The sequence below is a fragment of the Dromiciops gliroides genome, chromosome 5 (genome assembly GCF_019393635.1).
Source record: "Dromiciops gliroides isolate mDroGli1 chromosome 5, mDroGli1.pri, whole genome shotgun sequence".
Classification (NCBI taxonomy): Eukaryota; Metazoa; Chordata; class Mammalia; order Microbiotheria; family Microbiotheriidae; genus Dromiciops; species Dromiciops gliroides.
In genome coordinates, this window is record NC_057865.1 from 92,188,732 (window position 1) to 92,215,515 (window position 26,784).

Here is a 26,784-nt window from a genome sequence, read left to right on the forward strand (position 1 = left end):
AAAGACATTCTAGCCAGAGTTTCTTTTTAAAGCGGAATGGAAACAGAGAAATCCAAAGAGAGCAAAACTTTTAGGAAATAAAATGTCATCTTGGTCCAAATTTAGGGCTGTATTTTCTGTGGGCTACATTCAGTGGCCTTTGAAATGAGATGATCTCAATTCCAGAGACATTGCCCAGTACTAACCTCCCTCACAATTATCACTAACTGGCCATTTGGTTAGCAATCCCAAGAAAAGCACAGAAATAAACCGGGAGCTTGACTAGTTATGAGTAATTTTTTGGAAAACCTATCATTAAATTTGAAAATATAAGTCATATGTTAAGCAGAAATAATGGCAGTCTCCATGGTGTTTCAGAAGAGCTAATCTAAGTCAGGAGATATTAATCTACTTCAGAACTGGTTTTCTATCCTTTTTCACCTCAGCTCCATTGTAGGAAAAAAGTCCATCAGGTCAGGGTGAGGGGAAGCAGCCAAAACCCCTCTCTCTCCCCAGGACCTTTCTGGTTATCAGTTACCATTAGGGTTGGAGGCTTAGTGCTTGAGAGAACTGCTGTAAAAGGCATTTTGTTACTGTTCATAATGATAATCAATCTCACTTAAGTAAAACTTGTCTGTTCACAAAGCTCTTTTCTCACATCCATGTGAGGCAAGTAGTGCAAATATGTGCCCCTTTTACATATTGAGGACCCTGAAGGTCAGAGAGCTTAAATGGTTTGCCCAGATTCACCCTTATATAAAGCTCTACAACTTGAGCTCATCTTCTGACTCCAAGGCCTGTGCTTTTTCACCCTTTTTCCCTTGGAGCCTTTTTGATTTGCTTGTGTTTCAAACCAAGCTTGTGACCAAAACCTGCCTTGACTTTTGCCATGACTTGACTAAGAGCTCAGTTTGCAAATTCTGCTTTTCATATTTAAATGGATGCTAAAAAGGAAAGTGGGAGGGATTAGAGAGATTTGAAGAACATTAGGCTTAATAAAGAAATGTGATATTTTTAAAAAATTATACAGGGAAAGTAGACTCAATATTCCTAAGAGAGTGTGCCTCTCTCCTGATAAGCAGGCTTTTTTCTGTCATGTTCTGAAGAACACAGTAGAGCTTAGTAGTTGAAGCCCAAAGTTATAAGGTGCTTTGGGAGCAGTAGCACTGTGAAAGGAGCAAATCAAGGTTTAAAAGTCATTTTACATGAAATACTTATACTGCCTTATATTTGGGCCAACTTGGTAATTAGTAATCGTGGTTTTAGAATTAAAGTTAGCAGTTAGACAAAATACAAAAAAAAAAAAAAAGAAAATGGAAATCTAATGAAACATTTTGAGCCTCATCTTTACAAAATATGAGATAATTTTCTTTAGATGATATTACTCCTTCAGATATTTACCCAAAAAAGCCTAAGGTAACATATAACATAGGGAACAATTCCTATACTGAGTTGGACTAGATGACCTAATAGGTCTTTCTTTTTTCTCTAAATTTCTAGGATTCTCATGCTTTGAATATTGATGAACTCTTTGACTTGAACATTTTGTTTCTTCTAATTGTTCATCTTTTCCTGATAATTATAAGGTACACCAGGAGGATGGAATCAACTGTACCCTTTCTAAAAGGTGGATTTTTGAAACAGTAGACCTTATTTTATTATAGTCAAAAATACCCCTAGGCCTTTCTCTTCTGATTTCTCCCTCCTCCTATTATCCCTTTAAAAATAGCCCACCTTGAAAGAAAAGTTATTTTTTATGTCCTGTTCTATTCTCCAAGGCAACTAGTTCATCCATGTTTTCTAATGGACAAAAGCTAATAGCATGCAGAAGAGAATTCAGGGTATAGAGGTGGAGTGGTATGAAGATTAATTTCATTTATGCCTAGAATAGCCACCAACAGATGCTTTGAGTAGTAGGTATGTGGGCCCTTACTAAATAATATTTGATGCTGACGTGACAGCAGGACAAAAATAGAGTAAATTCTTAGCCACAAAGGAAAATTGGTGGCCAACAGGTCTTAATTTCACCTGTTGCTTCCTTCTCCCACCCACCTTTATTTAACTAAGAGAGAGGGAGAACGCAATATTAAACATCTGATTTTATTCAGTATTTTATAAAAATGTAACAATACCAAGTATCATTACTTAATTTCTTAATATAAATTTGAATAAAAATAGAATTTTTACATGTAATTTTTTTCATGTTAATTCAGACTTCCAGTTAGATTGTTAGAAAAGACTAACTTCAATTTGCTTATACCTACTTTTTCACTCATATCTGGGCATTTGAACACAAAGGCCAATTTTGGTTTGCTAGAGCCTCTACATTTATCTTCCTGTCTAGGTGTCTGAGATGCCAAAGCCTGCCTTCATGAAACAGAACCTAGATGAACTTGGAATAGGAACATACCACAACATTGCCTTTATACATCCAGACACTCCTATCATTAAAGCCTTGAATATATTTGTAGAAAGACGGATATCAGCTTTGCCTGTTGTGGATGAGTCAGGTTTGTACATTTAACCATGGTAATGTGAATAGAAAAAACTTTATTATCTGCAATTGGAAACCAAATGTTTAATTTTTGGCCACTTAGTTCAAAGTATCCCTATGTACTCTTAGTACAACAAAGAAAGATTTATTAAATATATGTAGAGCATGAAATCTGTCAAATATCAAATGAGAGATGCTCAATCCCTTCTCATATTACATTGTATTTGTGTGCATATTACATTCCTCACAGTGGAATGTAAGCTCTTTGAGGGCAGAATCTATTTAATTTTTCTATTTGTATACCCATAGCCTAGCGCAGAGTTTTATACATAAGGAGTTTGGGGGGGGGCGGTTCTTTTGGGCATGTAATTTCATTGGCATATGGAATTGCAATGAAGAAATGTCCTCTACCAAAATAGATTGACAGCTGCTTAACTTGTAGTCTTAAAATGTTTTCCAGGGTCCTGAGAGGTTAAATTGACTTGCCCAATCAAGGTCTTACAACTTGTACATGTCAGAAAAGAACCTTGAACCCAGGTCTAAATGATTCCATAATTTTCTGTCTACTACCCCCATGACTTTGCTGCCTTATGGGTATTAAATAAATGTTTAAGTAAATTGAATTAAACTGAAAATCAGATTTATGTGTGTTAAAAGTAAAACCAGGAAAATGATCATATTAGCTCCTTTATTTCTACATTCTCTATTAGAATGCGTAATTTCATGACCATTTAAATATATTTAATGTTTTATTCCTAGTTGATCCTATTTTGAATATCATATTGATTATTAAGAAAATGACCTTCTGATTTGTTTCTAAGATATTTTTTCTAATGTATATTTTTATTTCTAGGAAAAGTTGTAGATATTTATTCCAAATTTGATGTAATAGTAAGTATTTTTTTAATTTTATCACAACTCATATGTAGAATGCATTTTAAAACCTTATCTAGTCACTAATTTGTTTTTTGATATTTACTTCTTTTCTAAATGAAAACAGCCAATTTTATTAAATGTAATAATATTAAAGTCTATTTGTTTAGAACTCATGTTTATGTTTGATAATCCATTTCTCTATGCATCCTTTGCATTCTTTCTTTTTATCCTTTATGAGAAAGGGGGACTGGCATATATATATTCCATGAGATGCTATAATGGGACACCATTTTCAGTTGCACTGTTGGCTCTGGTTAACCAACAGAAGGTTGTCGAACATACCTTAGCGGTTTGGTAGCTGTCAGGCTTTCTGGCTAAACTCTGAGACAAGTCTTCATTGATGTGGATTCAAACCAGGGTGAGCCTTAAAGACCAGAGCTGATCAGGGAACCACCTCCAGGTACTTTATTCTCAGTTAGTCTAGGAAACCCCAAGGTGGTTATAGGCAAATTTCTCCCCATCCCTGTGTACTCTCAGCACTAAAATTTTAGTCTTGCTTTGCTAGGAGCTCTCTAGAATTCATTAGAAGCTTCTAAGGTCATTTGGGTCTCTGGGAATTCCCTCCTGCCCTTAGCATTATTGTTGACTGGATGTGGTTCCCCAAGCCCTCCACAATGTAAAACAGGATCCTTAGAACAGTTAAAATATTCCTAGGCAGATGGATGATCTTGCGGCTCTTTAGCCCTATCACAGCCTTCTAGCTAGTTAATCGTATGTATAACCAACTGCTCCCCCAGTCCAGATGCCAGAAAGGTTCTGCTCCTTCAGAGTAAGAAGAAACATTAATTTGGGAGTAGGGGGCACAGAGTTGCATCAGTATAGGGCACAAAATCATATATTCTTTAGTTATTACTGATCACAGCCAAGCAGTAATGATCATTTTGGCTGTATTCTAAAATGGTAGAAACATTTTGTTCTGCTGTGGTGTTTCATCATCAAAAAGCTGTTGCACGTGTAGTTTGGTCTTTTAAAGTTACTAATTTTTACCGTTAGAGTGATTTGAAATCAAAGGATTTGACTGCCTTAATTGCTTTATTATAGAACCTTGCTGCTGAAAAAACATATAATAACTTAGATATCACAGTGACGCAAGCCCTTCAGCACCGCTCCCAATATTTTGAAGGTGTTGTGAAGTGCAGCAAGCTGGAAACACTGGAGACCATCGTGGATAGGATAGTAAAAGCTGAGGTGAGATCACTTCGTCTCTTTCTGTAAGGCCTTTTTCCCCACTTTAGGTCAGAAGGCAGGAGGCGATACTAAGTAGTACTTCCATCCCAGAGTACAGGAGGTAACCTTGAAAGTCAGTTTGAGACAGGCCTTTTTTCTTCTCATAACACAATTGATCCAAAATATTTAAAAGATTATTTTCACAGTCTTTGAGGAAAATAGTTACAGCACATATATATATTGCATCGTGATATTTAAAAATTACAAGACATAAAATCTCAGAATTGGAAGATAACTTTGAATCTAGCTGCGACCTAAAACATAAATGCCCAACAAGTAACCATTCAAATTCTGTTCAGAAACCTCCAGTGGTAGAGAGCTTTAATGCATATGGCATTCACTAAGTAAAGAAGGACCGGGGCAGCTAGGTGTCGCAGTGGATAAAGCACCAGCCCTGGAGTCAGGAGTACCTGAGTTCAGATCTGCCCTCAGACACTTAACACTTACTAGCTGTGTGACCTTGGGCAAGTCACTTAACCCCGATTGCCTCACTAAAAAAAGAAAAAAAAAAAAAAAGAAGGACCTAATCATTTTCTGCATTCCCGCTAGTTTCTTCACCTCTTAACGTGGTGTAGTATACACTCCTGCAATTTAGAAATTCCGTGACACTCAGCAATCGCCTAGGAATCTAGAGAACCTTTTGGATTTTCTTTCACTTATGTGACTTTCAAAACACCACTCTTTTCATGCCAAACCTGAGAAGAAATTATGTTTTAGTGTATCAGAATTCCATAATTCTAATTTTTTTTTTACTTTTATTTTGGGAGGGGGGGGCAGGGCAGTGAGGGTTAAGTGACTTGCCCAGGGTCACACAGCTAAGTAAGTGTCAAGTGTCTGAGGCTGGATTTGAACTCAGGTCCTCATGAATCTAGGGCCAGTGCTTTATCCACTGTGCCACCTAGCTGCCCCCTAAAATATTCTTAAAGTATAGCACTGGAGAGATAAGACCTTCTTATCACCCTTTAGGGGTATCTGTAACAATCTGTAACAATCCATGAATTAGACAAAATAAATCATAATAAATGACATAGTATGCTGTTTAGTCTGCTTTTGTATCTCACTGAAAATGCCCTCCATCACCACAAAAAATAAGACTAACTTCCAAATGGAAAAGTAGCTAATTATTTTTCATACCAATAGCTTTACATGAAGTTAACTTTTTAAATCCATCCCTAAAAATGAAACAGAATTTATGCTTTAGACCAAGCTCAATCATATCTTTCAGGAGTCTTTTACAATCTGTCTAGAAATCCATCCAGTACACTTAATAATTTTCATGAATTAACAAATGAATGAACATGAATTTTATGAACTTACTGTGTACCAAGCACTTGCATGTCTTCAATACACTCAATCCAAATTTTCTTAGTTTGAAGTATTTTCATGGTCTTAAGTTCATCTTACTTAATGTATGTAATGATAAATGGTATGTGATATTTTCCTTTGTCAACTTGAACCCAGTGCCCAAAGTTACTTTCCATTAATTTTCAACTGACTAGGGTTATATCTTAATTTTCATTAATGTCCTCAGAGATCTTGGCATTAAACTGAAAAGAATATGGCACCCCTAGCTGTTTGTAAGAACAGTAGCTCATTCACAGATTCTCAGTTGGAAGGGACCTCAGAAAACATCGAGGCCAATTTCTACCAGAGCAATAACCCATGTCTGCAAAACACTCAACAAGTAGTCATCTTGTCTTTCTTAAGGACTTCCAGTGTGAGGTAGCCCATCGCTGTGCAGGCAGCCCAACCCATGTTTGAACCCCTCAGATCATTTGGAAGTGTTTCCTGACATTCAGGCTCCATTTTTCTCTTTACAACTTCCACCTGTCACTCCTAGTTCTGTCCTCTACTGCCCAGCAAAATAAATCCATCTTCTCTTCTGTATGGCAGCCCTTCAGATTCTTAAAGACATTGCTATCTCCCTTACGTCCACCTCCCACCCCCATAAGTTTCTTCATTAATATTAAATGTCCTCTGTTTCTCCAAACAATCCTCCTATGGCATGAACTGAAGGTCTTCCACTGTTCTGATCATTCTTAACCAATTTAATATTGCCCATCCTAAATTGTGGTATCCAGAACTGAACACGATATTCTAGAGCTGACATTACCAAGGTGGAGGACAGTAGCACTATCACCTCCCAGGCATTGACAGTATATTCCACCTGCTTTCTTGGCTTCCAGATCACACCATTGACTCCTATGGAGCATGCAGTCCACTAAAACCCCAGGACCTTTTTCAGACCAACTGTCTATGCAAACCTCCCCCTGTATTTATACTTCTGAAGTTATTTTCTGAGCTCCTGTATAAAACTTTGTATATTTCATATTCAATTTACTCTTACTAGATTTATCCCAATATTCTATCCCATCAAGATCTTTTTGAATTTTGACTCAGTAATAGGTTACATTAATATGACATTTTAAGGATTGCAAAATGCTTTTCCTATATTAAGGGCTATTATTATCCTCATCTTATAAATGACGAAACAAGCTTAGGGAGGTTAAACAACCTGCTTCACTTCCTTAGCTAGTAAGCCTCTGAGACAAGATTTGAACCAATGTCTGAGACTCCAGGTGGAGTGCTTTAACAATTATACCAAGCTCTCTGTTACTGAGTGTGTTGGCTGTTCCTCTCAGCTTTGAGTCATTTGTAAATCTGATAAACATGTCGTCAGTATCTTTATCTCTGATAAAGTGTTACACAGCACAGAGCCAAGCACAGATCCCTGGAGCTCTCCATGGGAATAGATAATAATGTTCATGACCATTCTTTGGGTCTGCCCATTCAACCTACTTGTGCTATTGTTTAGTCTAGAGTCTTTGTCTTGTCCACAAAGGTAGCATAAAAAACTGTTTTAAATGCTTTGCTTAAGATCTAGGTAAATTGGATCTGCAATATTTCCCTGATCTACGAGTTGAGTAATCCTGCAATAAAGGACATTATATTGACATGACTTGTTCCTGTCGAAGCCATGCTAGCACTTTGTAAACCCTGCTTCTTTTCTAGATGTTGTTCCCTTTAATACATTTCCAAAATTTGCCAGGAATTAGAGTCAAGTCTTTACTTTGCAGATTCTATCATCTTCCCTTTTTTTTGAAAATTGAATTATCAATTACCTTTCCCCGGTTCTGAGGAACCTATACATTTCTCCAGGGGCTTTCAAAGGTCGCTTTACTCAAGAATCAACTTCAGCCAGTCCCTTCACTGCCCTAGAATGTAGTTCATCTGGGTCACATGACTTGAGAGCATCAAGGGTTGCTAGCAACTCTTTTTATCTTCCTCCTTCTCTTGGGCATAAACTCTCTTTGTTAGAGAAAACATAAGCAAAATAAGAGATGAGGTGTTCTATCTGTCCTTCCTTGTCCCTTATCATTCCATCCATCCTAACTAAGCAATAGCAGCTCCTTTCTGAATGTCCTTCATTTTTCTAGTTTCAACTGAAACATTCTGAGTTTTAACCACTCCTGTCATGCTATGTTTTTATATTTATCCTTAGCTAACTTTTTCCATCTTCTCTACATCTTTAAAATCTAGGTTGGTGAGAAAAGAGAAATGCTTGATAATTGCCAGGGCGGGGGGGGGGGGATTTAATTTTTAAAAATCTAATTTGGTAGTTGAATTTCTTGTGCATCCATATTGTTATCTTTATTTTTTTTAAGTGGAGCAGTTGGGGTTAAGTGACTTGTCCAGGGTCACACCGCTAGTAAGTGTTAAGTGTCTGAGGCTGGATTTGAACTCAGGTACTCCTGACTCCAGGGCTGGTGCTCTATCCACTGCACCACCTAGCTGCCCCCATATTGTTCTCTTTAAATAGTTACTTTTTTCCTCATGAATTTTTATCCTTGGGATTCTACCTTTCCTTTCTTTGAATGTTTTGAAATCTCTCCCAAAATATCAGACTATATATCTCTAACTTTTCTCTCTCTCTATTACAAATCATGTGATGGAATTGTCAGTTTTCCACAAGATTATCATCATTATCACTGTAGCAACCAGTTTCTCCTGATTTGCCCTTATTGGTTCCTTTATCTTTTGAAGTATGAAAATATCAGCAAGGCCAGTTAAGGAATTATTCACTCTTCTGTTTTGGTCAGAAGCTCTGGCAGGTGTCCAGGTGATTAAAGATGCCTCTATGCCGGCCCTTTGATCTGTTTCCCAAATGCATGTAGTTCCTCTTTCTGCCCAGGTGGTGGTACACACTGATGACAATATCACTTTGGTTTCCCCGTCTTGATCTTCACCGAAATGCTCTCTCTAGTGTGCTTTTCCAGCTCTGACTGCTGGATTTTTTCACAAGTAGATCTCTTTAATATATAATATTCTTTTTGCTCTCCCCCTCCACCTCACAGTTCTGGTTTTTTTGGAATGGCAGGTGCTTTTCTGTAACTGTCTTCTAGTTATGGGTCTCATCCCACTTACTAGGGCAAATTTGCTCATCAATTGCATTAAGATCTTTAGTTCGCATTGTTACCTGTACATCTGGGGCCCCTGGCTCCTCTTTTGGTGTTTTTATATACTGGGTATTTCTGGGTATCTCTACCACTCTTTGTCTTACTACATTGTTGCTAATCTCCATGGTATCTAGCTTGATGAATACATTCACAGACATTTTTTTTTCCATTTTTCTTTCCTTTTCAGTTTGAAGTCTTTTTTGATAAGATTTGCAAGACTAGGAAAATGTATTTTTACTAGCCCTTGTTCCCTGGCCAGGAACCTATATTAAGCATATTGTTCTTCAATTGATGATTTGTTTTGGGGACTTCTAAACTTTCTGCAAGATAAAATTCACCAGGATAAGATATCTTAATAAAACTTACTTTTAAAAATTGAATTTTTGCCTAAAATTAACAACCTTGTCTTTTACTGCTTTAAAACCTTTTCTTCACTTTGTTGATGAGCTAGAAAAAGTAACTTTGCAACAGTAATTTAATTTCTCATCGAGTTGCTTGATTTCCACAATTTGAAATACTACATTTCAACTGAGTAACTTATATTCTTAGATGTCTATATTAAGATTGAATATCTGGCCAATCTGTGAATATTGAATACGTGTGAATCTAATATTATGAACATGGAAAATTCCTAGCTTGGATGAAATGGATGAAAATAGGAAATCTATTTTGCAGTCAACTTTAACTAGTGACATAATAAATTATCTAACTGGGACACTTACTTAGGACTCTTAAGCTTATTCAAAAGGATAGTTGCTTTAAATAATCATTATGGAATCCTCAAATAGTCTACTATGGGGAGACAATTTAAAGTCTTCTTAGATCACTTCTGTCCTTTCAAAAGGTTGTTGAAAAGCTTTAGTTTAACCTGACTTCTTACTTTTAAGATGAACTTAAGAGAAATTTTATGGTATTTGGCATGAGAAAGATGACCAAGTGATTAAGTATATTTTGCCACCCCCAAAAAGAAACTATTATATCAAAAGCATCACCAATATCACATTATTGGAGAAAAATATATAAAAAAAAGAATTTCCCCCTTTTTCTTTCTATCTCTTTCCTGTGTTCCCCATTTTGTATCAGGTGGGTATGACTGTTCAAATACAAGAGAAGAGGATCTCTAAGGTACCCTGACTGGTATGTAGTTACCTCAGTCCTAAAGTCTTAACAGTTCTTTGAGTCAGAAGAGAGTTAGTGTTTTGTACTCCTGTCCTCATTGGTAAGGATTTCTTTATTTTAAGTAGCACTTCAAAATATTATCTAGAACCAGGAGAAAGATTTTAGATAGTTTTTTGTTGTTATTGTTTGTTTTCTTAAGACATAAAAATGGAGGCCAATGTAAACCATTTCACTTCCTAATGGTTAATCAAACATCTAAAGAATAAATATCAGAGAACTTATTCTCAGTGAGTTTCTTGACAGAAAGGCAATGTAAAATTAAATAATCTATGGTATTTGATTTTATTATTTACTATTTCTTTCCTATGTAAAGGGGTATATTGCTGAAGCAAGATACCACTTCATGGAAATTAATAGAATACCTGCATTTCAAAGAAAGATAACTTTATCTTCTTTGTTCTGTGTATTAAGTTATAATGTATATCTCCTTTGGAGTTTCAAGGAATCTCAAATATAAATGTTAACCACATACTCCTGGCTAATTTTCTTACAAATAATTCAAGTAATCAATCAGCAATACCCTTAAACATGAAACTCTTTCTTGTTCTGTGAGCTGTGTTCCTCTGAGTTGGTGGGAATGTGTTTACCAGACTGCACTGGACTAATGAATTTCTTTTCATTATTACATATTTTAAAAATAAAAAATAAAGTGCCAGCCCACGAACCTTTCTTTTTCTTGTTTACAGGTTCATCGGCTGGTGGTAGTAAATGAAGCAGATAGCATTGTGGGTATCATCTCACTGTCAGACATTCTACAAGCCCTGGTACTCACACCAGCAGGTATAGATGCTGACTTTTGCCCTTTCTCATAAGTTTGCAGGTATGACTGAATGTAGCATACCCTGGTGATCTCATATTGTTGTAGCAAATAAATCAAACCACCTATTAGTTGTTGCTTTACTTTGACAAGATCCCAAGTTTTATCAGTTTTCTCATTCTTTTGAGTGCCACACTTTATACAATGTAAAGCAAAGACTTATAAAGAAATTTAAATTTTCAAGTGTTGTGTTGATACCCAGAAATTCCTAGGTGGCCTAAAACAGTTCTACCATCATACTCATTCCCATTAACAGTAACTCACCTTTACATAACAGATAAAGGTTTACAAAACACTTCCCTTACAACAATCCCGTGACATGAGTGGTATAAGTATCATTGTCCCCATTTTTACAAATGAGACTAAGATGAAATGATTTGTCCAAAGTCCTATACTTGTAACATAATTTTCAGAGCGCAGGTCTCTATGTGCACAAACTTTCACTATTTCCATGAAGTCTTTAGTTTTATTTCACTTAGGAATAAATACTAGTCAGAAAACATAAAAACCAAACCTATTTTTTACAAGAAAAAAATGACTTGGTATATAATCAGAATGTTTAAATGCTAATATTTTTTTCCATAATAAAATTTAAGGTACCTACCAGACCAGAGATAATTATTACTTATCTCAGAAATCAGTCTCCTTTTCTGGAGTAGCAAACAAGCAAAAGGGAGGTGTTGGAAGAGAATTGGTTTTGTCTTGTTCCCATAAATTTAAAAGCAGAAGAATGATTTTAGGAGTCAAAGACCACCAGATCTTTCTTTCCCTCACTTTCTCCACTCCTGTATCAAACTAAAAATAATTCTAAGACCCTACAGTATGTCCCCATTAGTCATAATTGTAAAAAAAACCAAAACAAAAAAACAAAAAAAGTAACATGACAACAACTTCATAGAGGTCAAGGGTTTCTATATACTTTTATAGCATTGTTTACCATTTGTTAGCAAGTCGGTAGTAAATTCAGTACAGTGACTTTAGACTCCTAATTATTAACAACCCTTATATGCAAATGGATGGCAAAGGAGCCCCAAATCTAAAGACCTATTCCTAGTGGAGGCAGCTGCCTTTTTGTTGCCAGGTTTGTTACTGGAGAGTAAATGACCCAGAAAGGTAGAAAGTTAATCAGTTAGTGATTTTTACCTGGAATTATTTACTATCCTTCCCATCTGGTAGCACTCAAAACCAAGGGGAATCATGTGCCAATAGATGGACCTTGAAGGTATTTTTCTTTAAGAAACAGTGTTTTGAAAAGTGTTTAAGAAAAGGTAAAATAGTATCATTAACATTATTATTTTAGGTACATTATGGATTAATTAGGCTTTTATAGACTTCACTGGAAACCATTATGTATAACATTTCTATAGGAAAACAAGTTCCATGTTCATAACGCTCTACTTGAAATTAATTTAGAGAGTAAGAACCACTTGTAAGTTGTGCATTGCCTATGCTGAACTGGCATACCCTTTGGTGGTAATCATGGTTATAAATCTTTTGAAGAGTATCAAGCACTATGCTCATCTGAGATAGTATTTGATATGGCAAATGTACAGCATGCTGACACATGGTAAACAATTAAGGTCTGTCGAATTGAAAGGAGAAGTACAAAATTTATAATTCTGTGTAAATTTCATGCTTTTCGCCAAAATACACAACATTCCAACCTACCCCTCCACCATAGGGTTGCTCATATAGGCTAGCCAAGTTTCCTTTTTAATTTTAAACAGAATGTTCAGAAGTAGGGCAGGGAAGAGAAATTATTTGTCAAGGTGCTTTTAAGAAGTAAAGTTTTTTGCCAGAAGGTGTTATACAATGGAATAGCACCTTTATAGTGTTAAGGGCTAAAATTCTAGCTAAACTGTCTAAAATATCTAATGAGTGGTCGCCAATAAATTATAAGCTTTAGCAAGAGTTAGACTTTTAAGCATTTATTAAGGAGAATAAGAATTTGGTAAAGAGAGAGAAAAAGGCCTAAATTCCTAGCTATTAAAGGGAGAGCACATTTCTAGCTCCGCTCTCCACCAGAGTCCAAAGGAAAGAGCCAGAGTCAGCGCCAGTCTCTTCCTTCCTCCTCCCACTAGCCCGCGTCACTTCCTGACTCCTGGTCTTGCCCTCAAAGACCTTCGCTTCATGGGCAGAACTCTTCTACAGTAAGTATCCAGCAGGTGGCGTTATTCCAATCGTTACAGTCCCCCCTGTTGTTCCTCAAGAAACAAAATGTTTCCTTGACGGAACAGTAAAAACAATATAATAACTATTGCTAACTAATAATATGTGAACAACAATATAGAAAAGGAAGAGAGGAAAGTTTTGTCCAGAGGGGCGATTTTTTTTGTCCTCATGAACCGACGCTTTGACATTAGTCTTGCAAAGGGAGGGCCTCTGCAGAGAATACATGTTACAGATGGTGTATATTATAACAGAAAGAGAAAAAAAAAACAAAAACAACAAATCAAAACTGTTCATTTAAAGTCTCTGAAAGTCTTTTCTCAGATGTCCTCTAGGTGTAGTTGTGGAATAGAAGTCTTTTTAGGGGTTGATGTGTGGATGCTGGTAATCAGCCAGGAAAATTTCCTACAAAATTGAGCTTAACACAACTTTAAAATAGCTTTGTCAATAATCAAATCAAACAATGAAAGTTCTCAAAAACATGTCTAAGGGAATACAGAATCTTAGTTGTTAACACGTGAAACATACAATAAAACAAAAATTGAACCATTCTTTAAAATTATATTATTATTATAGTCCCCCCTCATGGAGAGTAATTGAGAAGACAATTGCTGCGATATTAATTTTTAAAAATAATTTTTATCTTTGTTTCATCACTTTTTGCATCATCTGCCTAATTATCCTCATGCCATTATGAGAAATTAGAAAATCTAATATAATTGGTAACAGGTGTCAAGGCCAAATTCAACACTGTATTTATCATGACACCTGAGATAATTATGGGGGTTACCATAAAAGAACAGAGAAATGATGGGATATGAGCATTCCCACACTTGAGCAATATGTACTGCCCATGCAGTATGCTAGGCTTAAAATAGGTGGATGGAATATATGTCCATGCCACCAAACATATTGGAAGAAACTGAGTCAGACTTAATCAGATGCATGGGATTGAGATGGTCCATGGCATCAGGCATATAGGAGGGAGCATAGAAGCCAGGTGTAGAAGTGAGATGGGTGGGATCAATACTTCCAGCCATCTGTACAATATTGTGGGGAAAAATAAAATAAAATATTAAACCAAGAGAATCCAACCTCAACATTTGTCAAAAGCCGTTCCCTTGGCCATACCTTGACTTCATGCATGTCTCCCCTCATGTGACAGTTCAGTGTCTGCTCTTGCATGTATTCCTCTTGTGATTGGATGGCATCTTGGCCAACTGGCATCTGATAACTCAGAATAAAGGCAATTAATGTCTTAAATGATAAGTTCCCATAATCCAAGTCTCATATGGATTTAAAAATTGAGGATAATAAATGATTGCAAAAAATGTGAATACATCTTGACTCAGAATATAATATATAATTATGCAACAATTTCAAATAATACCTTTTTTTTACTTAGTATACAATTACTTTTGTGAAAAATCAGAACATATTTAAATACAAGTTAAAGCACAACAGAATCTCAAAGAAAACTTTTTTTTTAAAAGAAAACTTTTACAAATGTTCCCCTCTTTTTTTTTTTTTTTTTGGAATATGCTTATCAAAAATAATACTTGTAGAATCAATTTACACTTGCCATGGCAAACAATTTGCCAGGGAAATGCTTTAAAGAGTTTGATCAAATAATCAGTTGAGAAAAAATAACAAAAACAAACAACTCAGAATATGGGAGCACAATACTCCTAGAATTAACATTGTATAATAAAATCAAAACCATCTTGCAATGTTTCAAAATTAGATAGACAAATGAATAGAAGAAAATACACATGGAACAATAAAATACAGTGAAATTCAAACTAAGGAAATCTAAATGAATATGAACTTAATATCAATAAGAGTATTATAAAATATAAACTTGATCACATGACTATAAAAAGCTTTTACAAATATTCTCCTTGTTTTAAAAACTAAGTATAAAACACAATCTCAAAAGCATGAAAATCTCTATGAAAATAAACCCATACCATTAATTTCAAAATGTAGGTGTAATAGCATAGAAATCCTATGTAACCTCTGAACTGACATTAATACTCTGAGTGAATTCAGAACACTTTTGATTCCGATATCTAAAATCCCCAACACTCATATCAATACCTTGCTGCTTACTTCTACATTTCTCTAAAATATATACCCTTCCATGGCAAAAGAAGCAGAGTCTTGAACTATGTTGATGGTTGTCATTCTTATTCAGCTTAAGTTTTTCTTCTTTAACCCCTCTATATTGTCTGTCAGTCTTTTCACCATACAAATGCTTTATAAGATTACTAATTAAAGACAAAAGCAGGTTAGCAAAATTATGAACAAAACGAGTATATCTGGAATTTAAAGGGTTTTCTAAGGTTGTCTCAGAAGCACAGCCAGCCTGGGGAAGGGCTGAGCCTGAAGCTGCAAATGTAGTTAGAGAAAGTTGCGCATGAGCATTAGATCTCTGGACTTCCCAGGCAGGGGAAGCAATGGGCTTAGCCATGGGAGGAGTAGAGGGTGGGGTCTGGAGAGGAGGGGAGGGACCAGAGCAATTTGAATCAGACTTGATTTTGAACTCAGGCCTGGATTCCTCTTCCCCCACTTTGCCTCCAGGTGCTAGGGGATTAAAAGCTTCTAGAGGGTGGGTCATTGCCTCCAGGCATGCAAAATTAGAGCAACAATTAGTGTTAGAACTGGGAAAAGCTGCAGGAATCTCTTCAGGTTTCTCTGAAAAAGCATGGTTGGGAGAGGGAGAGATATTTCCTTGTGTGAGTAAGTTGCTGGCTCTTTTAACAAAAAGAAAAAGAAAAATAGAAAATCCACAAAAACAAAGCATTAACATGATCTTATCTCCCATTTGTCTGGTTAAACAGACTAAAATCAAAAATAGGGTAATTAGGGAGTTTAAAAGGTCCATTCGAAAAAATTTAAAGGGAAAACACAGCCAGTGTGCCAGTACTTAGCAGTTTAAAGGGTAGGGGAAATTTCTTACCCAACCGGAAGATCAGAAGTGAGGTTTAGCTTTCCTCTTCGTGGTCAGCCATCTGTTAAGGGCTAAAATTCTAGCTAAACTGTCTAAAATATCTAATGAGTGGTCGCCAATAAATTATAAGCTTTAGCAAGAGTTAGACTTTTAAGCATTTATTAAGGAGAATAAGAATTTGGTAAAGAGAGAGAAAAAGGCCTAAATTCCTAGCTATTAAAAGGAGAGCACATTTCTAGCTCCGCTCTCCACCAGAGTCCAAAGGAAAGAGCCAGAGTCAGCGCCAGTCTCTTCCTTCCTCCTCCCACTAGCCCGCGTCACTTCCTGACTCCTGGTCTTGCCCTCAAAGACCTTCCCTTCATGGGCAGAACTCTTCTACAGTAAGTATCCAGCAGGTGGCGTTATTCCAATCGTTACAATAGCCTCACCAAAAATCTCTACTTGAATGATAAGAAACCTCTTAACTCCTTGAGCTGTCTCTCCTGCTTTTGGACAGCTCTAATTATCCAGGGAGAAGCTAGGTGGTGCAGTGGATAAAGCACTGGCCCTGGATTCAGGAGGACCTGAGTTCAAATCTGGCCTCAGATACTTTACACTAACTAGCTGTGTGACCTTGGGCAAGTCATTGCCCTGCAAAAAAAAAAAAACCCACACAAAACAAGAAAAAACAAAAACAATGTCATCTAATTATCCAGAAGTGTTTTTCCTTTCATCCAATCAAAATGTGCCCCAATGCTGCTCCCCACTGTTCCTAATTCTTCTCTTTGTGGCCAAATCAAATAAGTTTAAATCCTACTCCAGTTTTTCAGATGCTTTAAGTAGGCTAGCATGTTTCCCCACTCTAAATCTTCTTTTCTCCATTCTAAACATCCCTGTTTCTTCCCCTGTTCTTTGTATGATTCAGTCTCAAGTTCTCTGATTTCCTTCATCATCATTCTCTGGATTTAATCCAGTGTTTCATTGCTCTTTCTACAATGTGGAGCCTCTAACCAAACACAACGTTATAGCTGTGATTTGATTAGGGAAGAGTAGACCAGAAATATTACCAACTACCTCCCCACATTCCAGCTCTGGACACTACTTTTCTATTTATGTTGCACAGGTTGCATTGGCTTTTTTGAACTACCATGTTACATGCTGTCTCATATTGAACTTGCAACCCACTAAAAACCTCAGGCCTTTTCCACATGATCTGTTGATTAGCTTCTGTGCCCTATCATATCTGAAATTGATTTTTTAACCTAGCTGAAGAATTTTGTCTCTTAAATCCAATCATTATTTCATTAAGGATTTTCCCTGGGATGGTCAACATTTTTTTTAATCAATGACTTGATAAAGGCACAAGTAGCATGTTTGCCAAATTTTCAGGTGAAACAAAGGTAGGAAAAATGCCTATTTCATTGCGTGACAGAGTCAAGATCCAAAAAGATCTTCACAGGCTAGAATATCTCAGTGCAAAGGACAGATCCCGAGGGCATTCTACTAGAGATCCCCCAACAGCATAACAGCAAACTTTGAATGACTAATCTTTGGATCCAGTCATGTGAACAGTTCTAAATCCACCAACCTATAATATTATCTATATCACACTTCTCCATCTTGTTCACAAAGATGTTATAAGATATTTTTGTCAAATATTTTGCCGAAATACATGAATACTGTGTCTATGGCATTATCTACTAGCTAACCTCACTTAAGTCCCATTTTGACAGGGTTATTAGATATAATTTGTTCTTAAAGAACCTATACTTATACTTACATATAACTGCTTCCCTTTCTAAATGGTTAGAAACCATCCCTTTATAATATGTTCTTTAATTTTTCTAGGAACCAAAGTCTAGTTTACTAGCCTATAGTTTGAAGATACCACTTTTTCCTTTTCTGAAAATCAGGACTGTATTTTATATACACATGTGATACATGTTACATATAACTAATTTAAATATATAATTATGATGCCAGATAGGATGTGAAAGTACAGTAAATGAATACAGAGTCCTCTGGCAATTCAAAAGAGGTAAACATTACCTTCAGTTGGAGGGATCAAAAAAAGTTACAGCAAGGAGACAATTTTGAAATGCTCTCAAAAAAGAGAATTAGATAGATGAAGCTGAAGTTAACAGGGGCATGAGTGAGAGACATCCTTCCAAATAGAGAAAACCATGAAAGCAAAACTAAACAAAAGAAAACATAAAGTTTTATTTTACAAAAATGGATGGGGAATCAATTTTGAAAGGGAGGCTAGACCCAAATCATGGAAGGCCTTGAATATCAGGTTTAGCAGTTAGTTCAATATTTGGTGGGAGGGGGAGCCACTGAAAGTTTTTGAGCAGGGATTGACATGACCAGAGCTATGCTTAAGGAAGCTTAATCTTGCAGAGAGGCCATTTTGGAGGCTATTTGAAACATTCCAGATGAAAGGCAATGGGAGCGTGGTCAGTGGGGAATATATAGAAGCAGATGGATGTGAAAGATACTGCAGAAGCACAAAAAGGACTTACAAGATCATGGAATATGGGGGTTGAGAGAGAGAAGGGAGACAGAGAGAGTGCCAAGGTTTGAGCCTGGGTGCCTGGGATGCTAGAAGTGATGTAAATAAATGTGTGTGTTCACATTACTTAAGAGAGTCAAGTCATCATTGATGTTCATACAACACCATAAAACGCATTTTCCCTGTATAATAACAGGTGCCAAACAAAAGGAAAGTGAAGCAGAATGACCACGGTGAACATAGAAGCCTTGAGTGAATGTAGGAGAACATGAACAAAGTTTCTGGGTCAAGTTTTTGCCTCACGAACACTGACTGCAATAGAAGAGAGTAATGGTTATGAGAATGTCGATCAGGATAGAGTGTTGGGTAATGAATCTTATTTTCCCCAGTGATGTCTAAACTAAGCATGACAGAGAGAGCTTGATAGGTTTAAAGATTGTCATATTAAAATATATATCTCCAGACCTTTTCTGAAAGATTTAATATGCTATCATCCTTTAAATTTGTACTACATCCTGAAATTCTATCACTTTTTGCAACTGAAAGAGCTCATTGATAGCTAAGTAACAGGTAAATGTGACATAAGGTGAGTGTATGGCATATTCCTAACCTAGTGCCTTATGTCAGAATACAGCAATATGTCATCACTGTTGCCCATCACTGTTGGAGAAAGTATTTGTGTGAAGAGAAAACTGTGTTTGAATGTGAAAGTCTTTGAACCTATTACCAAATCAGTTTAAGTTGTCATTAGATTTGTCATTAAAGCTGTACTTTGAATATAAATAGATTTACTTTAAAACTTTAACGAGTTTTGTGTTTAAATGTCGCATTCTGGACTAAGATGTAAAACAAGACCGATTTTAAAAACAGCTTTATTTATTTTTACTTTCATGGCAATTTTTTACACATCTTTTGGTGGATAGTTAAAACTTCACCATATCCATTAATAAACTGTTGATTGTTATACAAAAACATGGCAGATTTCTCGTTATTTGTTTGGACCTGAAGAGGATATGGCTTCTTGAATAGCCTTTATTAGACTTAAAAAGTTAAAAGTTTCTAAAAGCATGCATTGAAACCTAATTACTCTGTACTGTATTGTAAATAGGCAGCGGTTATCGAGGAAATGAAGTGCCAGAGAAATGTCTATTTTTTCTTGTGTATTGCAATGTAAAATCATGACGTTTGTATGACTGCTGATACAACTTTTTTTTTTTTGTAAATTTTATTGTGGCATATACAGTATTGTCATATAGTTGCAAGGAGAGAGGAACATTGCCTAATGTAAATGCTCTGAAAATGTTGAGACTATATAATTGTAGATTTCCTTTGCAGATTGAAGAAATTAAAACAAGTCCTACTATCTTTCATTTTGTTAGAGGAGTTCTTAAAAAATATCACGTATTTCTGCATGTATTGAATAAGATTCTACATGCCTTTTTTCACTCAAATATCTATCTCCATTTAAAGCCGAATGAATACTTTTGTCCTCACCCCCTCCATCAAAAGAACTTTTTTATTGATTGCTTAATTCTTAGTTTCTTTACCTTCCCATTATAAAACATGATTATATTTCATTTAAAATTGCCAAGAACATTTTCTTGTAATAAGGTGCCAGTTTTTCTTTTCTTAGTAGAGCAAATCTTCTATTTGTGTCTCTGTTCCCAGTTTGTGTCTGTCTGTGCACATGTGTGCATGTTTGTTTTCACCTATGCATTAACGCTTTGGAAAATAATCGTAGCTATTTAGGCTGCAGAGCAGCTGCATCACTTATTCAACTTGTGGATCACAAAATACCCATGCCACGCTTTGTGAAAAATAACATTTTTGTTTGTACAATCGGGCAGAGGCTGTATGGTCCATCATTTAAATGTTGACTTTCCTTCAATGAGAAATGGTAGAACTATGGGGTTTTTTATTAGCTTTACTTTTTGGAAGGAGGGAGGAAGCAAGAAAGCTAGGAAGCTGACACTTAACAACATCGTCTTGAAGCCTGGACAGTGCCTTAATCCAGATTTACTCCTGTGACAGCATTACAAGTGCCCCTCTCCCCCCCACCACCTCATGCCCCTAAATTGATATTGCTCAGAGCCTCTAGTTCTTGTTCTTTAGGAAACAGCTGATGGTGATTTCCCACTGCTGCTGAAGTAGGGAAGAGTCTTCACATCAAAAAACAGCAGCCAGAGCCATCTGAACATTCCTTACCTTTCACATGCACATCGCATTCAGCAGAGGGCTTCTATCTTCTCTATGTTTAAAGTAGTCATAAGATCTAGTAGTTAAGAGAATGGCAGGTTCATGTAAAAGTATAATGAAGATTTGCAGAAGTTATTCAGAATTGTTTTTAAAGTGAAGCACATTTTTTTGGAGGGGGGGCAGCATTAAGGTCCATATTATGAATTAGCTACTGCTTTCTTTCTCCAAGAGTAGTAAGGTATGCCACATAAAAAGTGTAAGGACAAGGCATTTTATTCATATTGTTTACCTGTGCATCTCTGGAAGTAAGATGGATGAGCTCATAAATATCTGTGTCTCCCCCCCTCCGCCAATAGTGTTTTGAGTTATTTTGGTTTATGTATAGCCCTATGTACTTAACATAGCTAAAATTATGATTGTATGTTACAAACAATAGTTGCTTCCGGGTTTTTATTTTTTTTATTCTGTCATCACCACCTTTCTTAAGCAACTAGGACAGGGATTCATAAGCTTTTTGTGTGTCATAGATCCTTTTGACAGTCTGATGAAGTCTATGGACCCCTCCTCAGAATCATGTTTTTAAATGCATAAAATAAAATAGGTTTACAAAGGAAACCAATTCTATTGAAATTCAGTTATTAAAATATTTTCTTAACAAATTCATAGACCCCAGGCTAAAAAGCCCCTGGTCTAGGGTCTTAAAGTACATATTTTTGAAGACTTGTGCAAAAAAGTTCTGTGTGTATTAAATACATTCTTAGTCACTCCATAAAGGCAGGCCTAGAGAGAGCAGCTGGAAGTCAAGTGTTGTAGTTCCCTAGTGAAGCAGGGCTACAGAGAGGGTCACCCAAGTTCTTGTTACCAACCCAGAAAGATGACGCACTTAGTCAAAAATAAAAGTTCTCACCATTGCCTTTAGCAACAGAGCATAAAGAAATGGGCATTGAATCCTATGCCAAACAAAGATCAGATTACTCCTGTGTCTTGTACCCTTTCTAACTTGTAAAACTTGTGTTTCCTCTCTGAGCCTCAGTTTTCCCATCTATAAAGTGAGGAAGTTGTCCTAGATAACCTCTTAGGTTCCTTCCTGCTATAGAAGTCTGTGTGATAAACTTCAGTGTGTTAATAATGGTTTTGATAATACACATCAAATCAAAATGTTCCTGAAATAACAATATAGGGACACATACAAACCATGGCTTTCAATACAGAAATCGCTCGGCAGTCTCTGGGGAATGACGTTGCACCCTAACTACTCAGCTAAAAAAATGCACTTATCCTTGGAGGGAGAAAGCTATCAGATAGCCTCTAAAGGCAATGGAGTCATTGTGGGAACAGGTCAGTGATGAACCCTCTGGGTTCATAGGGTCATAACCCCTTATGTGCTTTCCTGTTCTCTGAGTACTTTCACAGGATTTCTACCCTATGCATTTCTATATAGAGACAAATCTTTCCCTGTAGTATGGACACACTCTTAGGAGAAAATTTCCATCTGCAGCCAAATCCTTTGGGAAATCTCTGGAAAACAGCAAATTCCACTCTACAATATTTTTGCCTTCATGAAATACTATAAAACAGACACAAAGATTGTTTTTTTTTTCCACACAAGATTACATTGCAAGAGTTCAGTTTGCTGATTTTTAAACAAAGTAGACTTGTATTTACACAGCATACTTTTAAAAAAAAAATCCCTTGAAGTTTTTTCTTTTGCGTAGTAAAGTGATAACATAGTTCCCTTTAATAAAGGATGTTCATACTTTATTCTTGGTTATGTCATTTCTTTTCTTGCACAAAACAGTATATTAATTTTTTTCTCTTTTGATGGCCCCGTTATTGTGATAACTGCTTCAAAATTATGTTGTACAAATATTCACTAATAAAGTGGAATGAGTTAAAATTATGGTAAGGCTTGTTTGGATTAATAAATGTGAACAAATGTATTAAATGGAACTCACAGAAGGTATCTAGGCTCCTAGAGAGGAGATCTCAGTAAATAGAAGAGGACTTCAGAAGGCCTTTAAAAGGTATGATATAAATAGTAAAAGGGTTCTCCCTAGGTGCTGCTGAGAAAAAGGAAGTGTGGAAGAGTATCAGCCTTGGACCTTGTAACTCCACTTAGAAACTTTTTGTAGGCAGAAGTCATATACCAGTCACCTATTAAATGAAGGATATTCTTCTTGTAGGCCTGATGATATTTTACAAAGTCTAGGTCCATTTCCTATCCAAAATACTTTTCACTTTCTCTCAAAAGGTAATATATTTCAAAGATACCTCAGATTTTTCCTTAGGTTCCCACTGTAAATGCTAAACGTTGTTGAAGAAAGAATTATTAGAGATAATGTGATGATAGAAGTTAGGACTTCCTAGTGAATTGGTACCAGCTACACAGAATTACTTTCCCAGGAAGCTTTTCATCTGAAATTAGAGGTTTTTAAAACAAAACAAAACATGGAAGTCTCAGAAATTACACCAGAGTGGAACATTCAATGAAAAACTTAGCAGGCCTTATCATAACCAATATGGAGTGCCCAGGGCTCTTTCTTAGGGATACACTTCCTGCCTCAGCACTAGCTGCTAGATTGCTGGATACCTCGCCCAAACCCACACCCATTCCAGAGCTGTCATCTCCCCCCACCCCAAGTTACCACCCTCATGACGTGCACCATGATGAATACCTAAATCAAGGTCAGAAATCACAAAGAGGGCATATGCTGGCTACAACAGATGTTGCTACCTTTCTCCCTGTGGCCCTAATAGTAAACTCACTACTACTCTGCCCTAATCCTACTGTTTCCCCTACACCGCCCCCCATACTGGCGCAGTGGAAAGATTATTAGATTTAGGGTCAGAGAAGCTTACTATCTTAGGCAAATAACCTTTTGGGAATTTGGTTTCTTCATTTATATAGTAAGAGGATTCAACTAGATAACCTCTATAATCCCTTCAACCTTTGAATCTATGTCCCTAGAATGTATGCTCCTTCCTTCCATATTCTGGTGCTCACAGAAACTTAGCTTTCCCCTAAAGATGCCACATTCTATAGCACGGCCCCCTCGTCCACTCTGCCAGCACAAGGCTTCACATTTATCCCCGTCTCCATTCACACCACAGCCCCCATAGTTCAGGCTCTCGTCACCTACATCCTGAGCTACTCTAATAGCTTCCTCCACACAGCACAGGCCAGACGTCCAATATCACACCCTGAGCTCAAAAAGTTCTAGGTACTCTCTGTGGCATCTAGTCAAAAGTAGAATCCATTTGACGATTTCTCCTCAGCTTAACTTTCTAAGATGTCACACGCCGACACAATCTCTGCACCTTTGCCCAGACTTTCTTCTGTGGCTAGAGCGTACCCCTCCCTTAGCTCCACCGTCCTAGAACCCCCACCCTTTTTCAAACCTCAGCTTGAGTCCCTTTCACCCTTCCAGATTCCCTTGTGCTGACTTTGTATGTATTTTGTGTTTGCTAATATGTATACAGGTTGTCTCTTCCTGAAGAAGGTCAGCTTCTTGAGTCCAGGGGCTACTTCCTTTGATGCCTTTTATGCCCAGCAAGAAGTGCAGGCCTTGGGGCAGCTAGGTGGCGCAGTGGATAGAGCACTGGCCCTGGAGTCAGGGGGACCTGAGTTCAAATCTGACCTCAGACACTTAACACTTACTAGCTGTGTGACCTTGGGCAAGTCACTTAACCCCAGTTGCCTCCCTTAAAAAAGAATTTTTTTTTTAAAGAAGAAGTGAAGGCCTGGCTGGGTGTTTAAACACCCAAGACCTGGTTTAAAAATGTTTCCCGATTGATTGACCCAATGCTAATGGCTCCTTTACTCACCTGGCCCTGATAGCCTGGGTCGAGAGGAAAAGCTGACGCCTTCCTTGCTTCTCCCCTATGACATTTTCAGATCTTCCGGCACCATCACCCAGCAAACACCTCTCTTCCTTTAATACGTGTTCTATCTAATCCATAGCTTGTTGCTGTGGATCATGGGTCTCCCAATCTACCTCAACTCAGGGGTATGCTGGCCAAGGTCCATGGCACCACTTCTCTGTTATTCTCGACCATTCACCACCAAGTTGGGCCAAATAGAGCTGAATGCTCCAGTCAATCAATAAGTATTTATTAACCTCCAACTATGTGCCAGATAGACAGATGTCCTCAGAATCAGGGAGTCTTATATACTCTCTCTCTCTCTCTCTCTCTCTCTCTCTCTCTCTCTCTCTCTCTCTCTCTCTCTCTCGCACGCACGCACACACATAAACTCACACTTACTGAGTATTCCTGGATAAGTCCCTTAAGTCTGGAGGCCGTTCTCTAAAATAGACCAATTGCTAAGGCATTGGGAAAGCAAAGATGAAAAAAAAACCCAACAGTTCTCACCTTCAAGAAGCTTACATTTTATCAAAGGTGTACATATAAAAAAGAACATGCAAAATATATACAATGTGAATACAAGGTAATTTGGGAAGGAGGGTGTGGATAGCTGAGGGGACCAAGAATGTCCTCATGTGGAAGGGGTCACCTGATTTCACCAGATTCTCCTTAAAAATCTACTTATTCTTTGAGCATGTTTAAGGAGGAGGAAGTATGAATTATTGCATAGATCCAAATGATGCCTCACCACTCTTTTCTTCCAATGACTTGAATAGAAACATAAATTCTGACAATAAAGGAAAAAGATCAAAAAAGCAACAAAGGAAGAAGTATCCTTGGGTCTGAATTTGGGTCTGAATATAATATTTGGAGAGCAAGATAACATGTTTCCCATGCAACCGAACTTCACCTTCAAAAAAAATTTTTCATAAAGTAGGCCTGAGACAGTAATTAATAACTGGCTAAATGAGAGTTTGGACTTGAGACTTTCGTGTGATTGTGATCATTTCTTCCTTTTCTACAGCCACAAAATACTATCCCACATTTACATGAACTTTAAAAGGTTTGAAAAATGCTTCCCTAACAACCCTGTGAGTTAAAGAGTATTCTAATTCCTGTTTTGCAGATGGGGAAACAGCATCAGAAGAGGCCATATGACTTAGCCAGGGTCACACAGCTAGTAAGTAGATTTCTGAACTAGGACTCAAGCCCAAATCTGTCTGATCAACAAATAAATTATTACTTGTTAACACCTTGAAAAGAAAGTTGTTGAGTTTACTATTTTTTAAATCCTTACTTTGCTGATGCATTATACCAAATCAGGGACAGAACCGTGTCCTCAAGAATTGCATAGTTTAGGTTCATTCAAGATAAATACATCATACATTGAAACACTTTTTTAATGAGCAGTAACTTGGGTACATTAGAAGACAGTGCACCTGGAAATCCTATTTATTGTCCTATAAATTAGTTGTCCAGTCTGTTTTTTAGAAGAAGAGTATGTAGGGGTTTCCAAGTATTATTTTTGAAATGAGTGCAAGATGTACTTTCTCCTAGTATTTTCAACAGGCCTGGGAAAAAAGGACATTGCTTTCTTCCAACTGTGGTAATAAAATTATAGTCTTAGTAACTAGGGAACAGACTTTGGATAAGATAATGAGATGCTGTTCTAGACAATTGTTCCCTCAATAACTGTTTCCTCCTGCTACTGAGATCGCTGCCAGCACTGCAGCTTGCTTTCAATTGAGTAATTATTTTAAAATGTGAGCTCTGCTGATCTCCTTGGGTATAATTCATTCAACAATAAAGAAACATTTAATATTAGCACTATCACTTTGTGTGACCTTGGGCGAGTCACTTCATCTCTCTAGGCCTCAGTTTCCTCATCTGTAAAATGTGGAGGATGGACAAGATGACCTCTAAGGTTCTCTTAAACCCTCTATTTAGAATTAGAAGGGGCCTCCACCTAACTCCTATGTACAAGTCAAAAAGGCAAAAGGCATTGGGCACAGTGAATAGAGT

At 36.9% G+C, this 26,784-nt stretch overlaps 1 protein-coding gene across 13 annotated transcripts in view; it reads left to right on the forward strand.

Moving 5' to 3' along the window:
* Positions 1–22,659, forward strand: part of PRKAG2 (protein kinase AMP-activated non-catalytic subunit gamma 2) — a 492,650-nt gene extending 469,991 nt beyond the window's left edge. For 12 of the 13 annotated variants that reach the window (XM_043966985.1, XM_043966987.1, XM_043966984.1 and 9 more), the window contains 5 exons: positions 2,324–2,489; positions 3,327–3,364; positions 4,451–4,597; positions 10,959–11,052; positions 18,899–22,659. In XM_043966985.1, the coding sequence (XP_043822920.1) occupies positions 2,324–2,489; positions 3,327–3,364; positions 4,451–4,597; positions 10,959–11,052; positions 18,899–18,930 (477 nt within the window). In that variant the 3' untranslated portion in view covers positions 18,931–22,659. Of the gene's footprint in view, positions 1–2,323; positions 2,490–3,326; positions 3,365–4,450; positions 4,598–10,176; positions 10,231–10,958; positions 11,053–18,898 lie in introns of all 13 variants that reach the window. The other variant, XR_006353276.1, reaches the window with a different exon arrangement.
* The last annotated feature ends 4,125 nt before the right edge of the window (positions 22,660–26,784 follow it).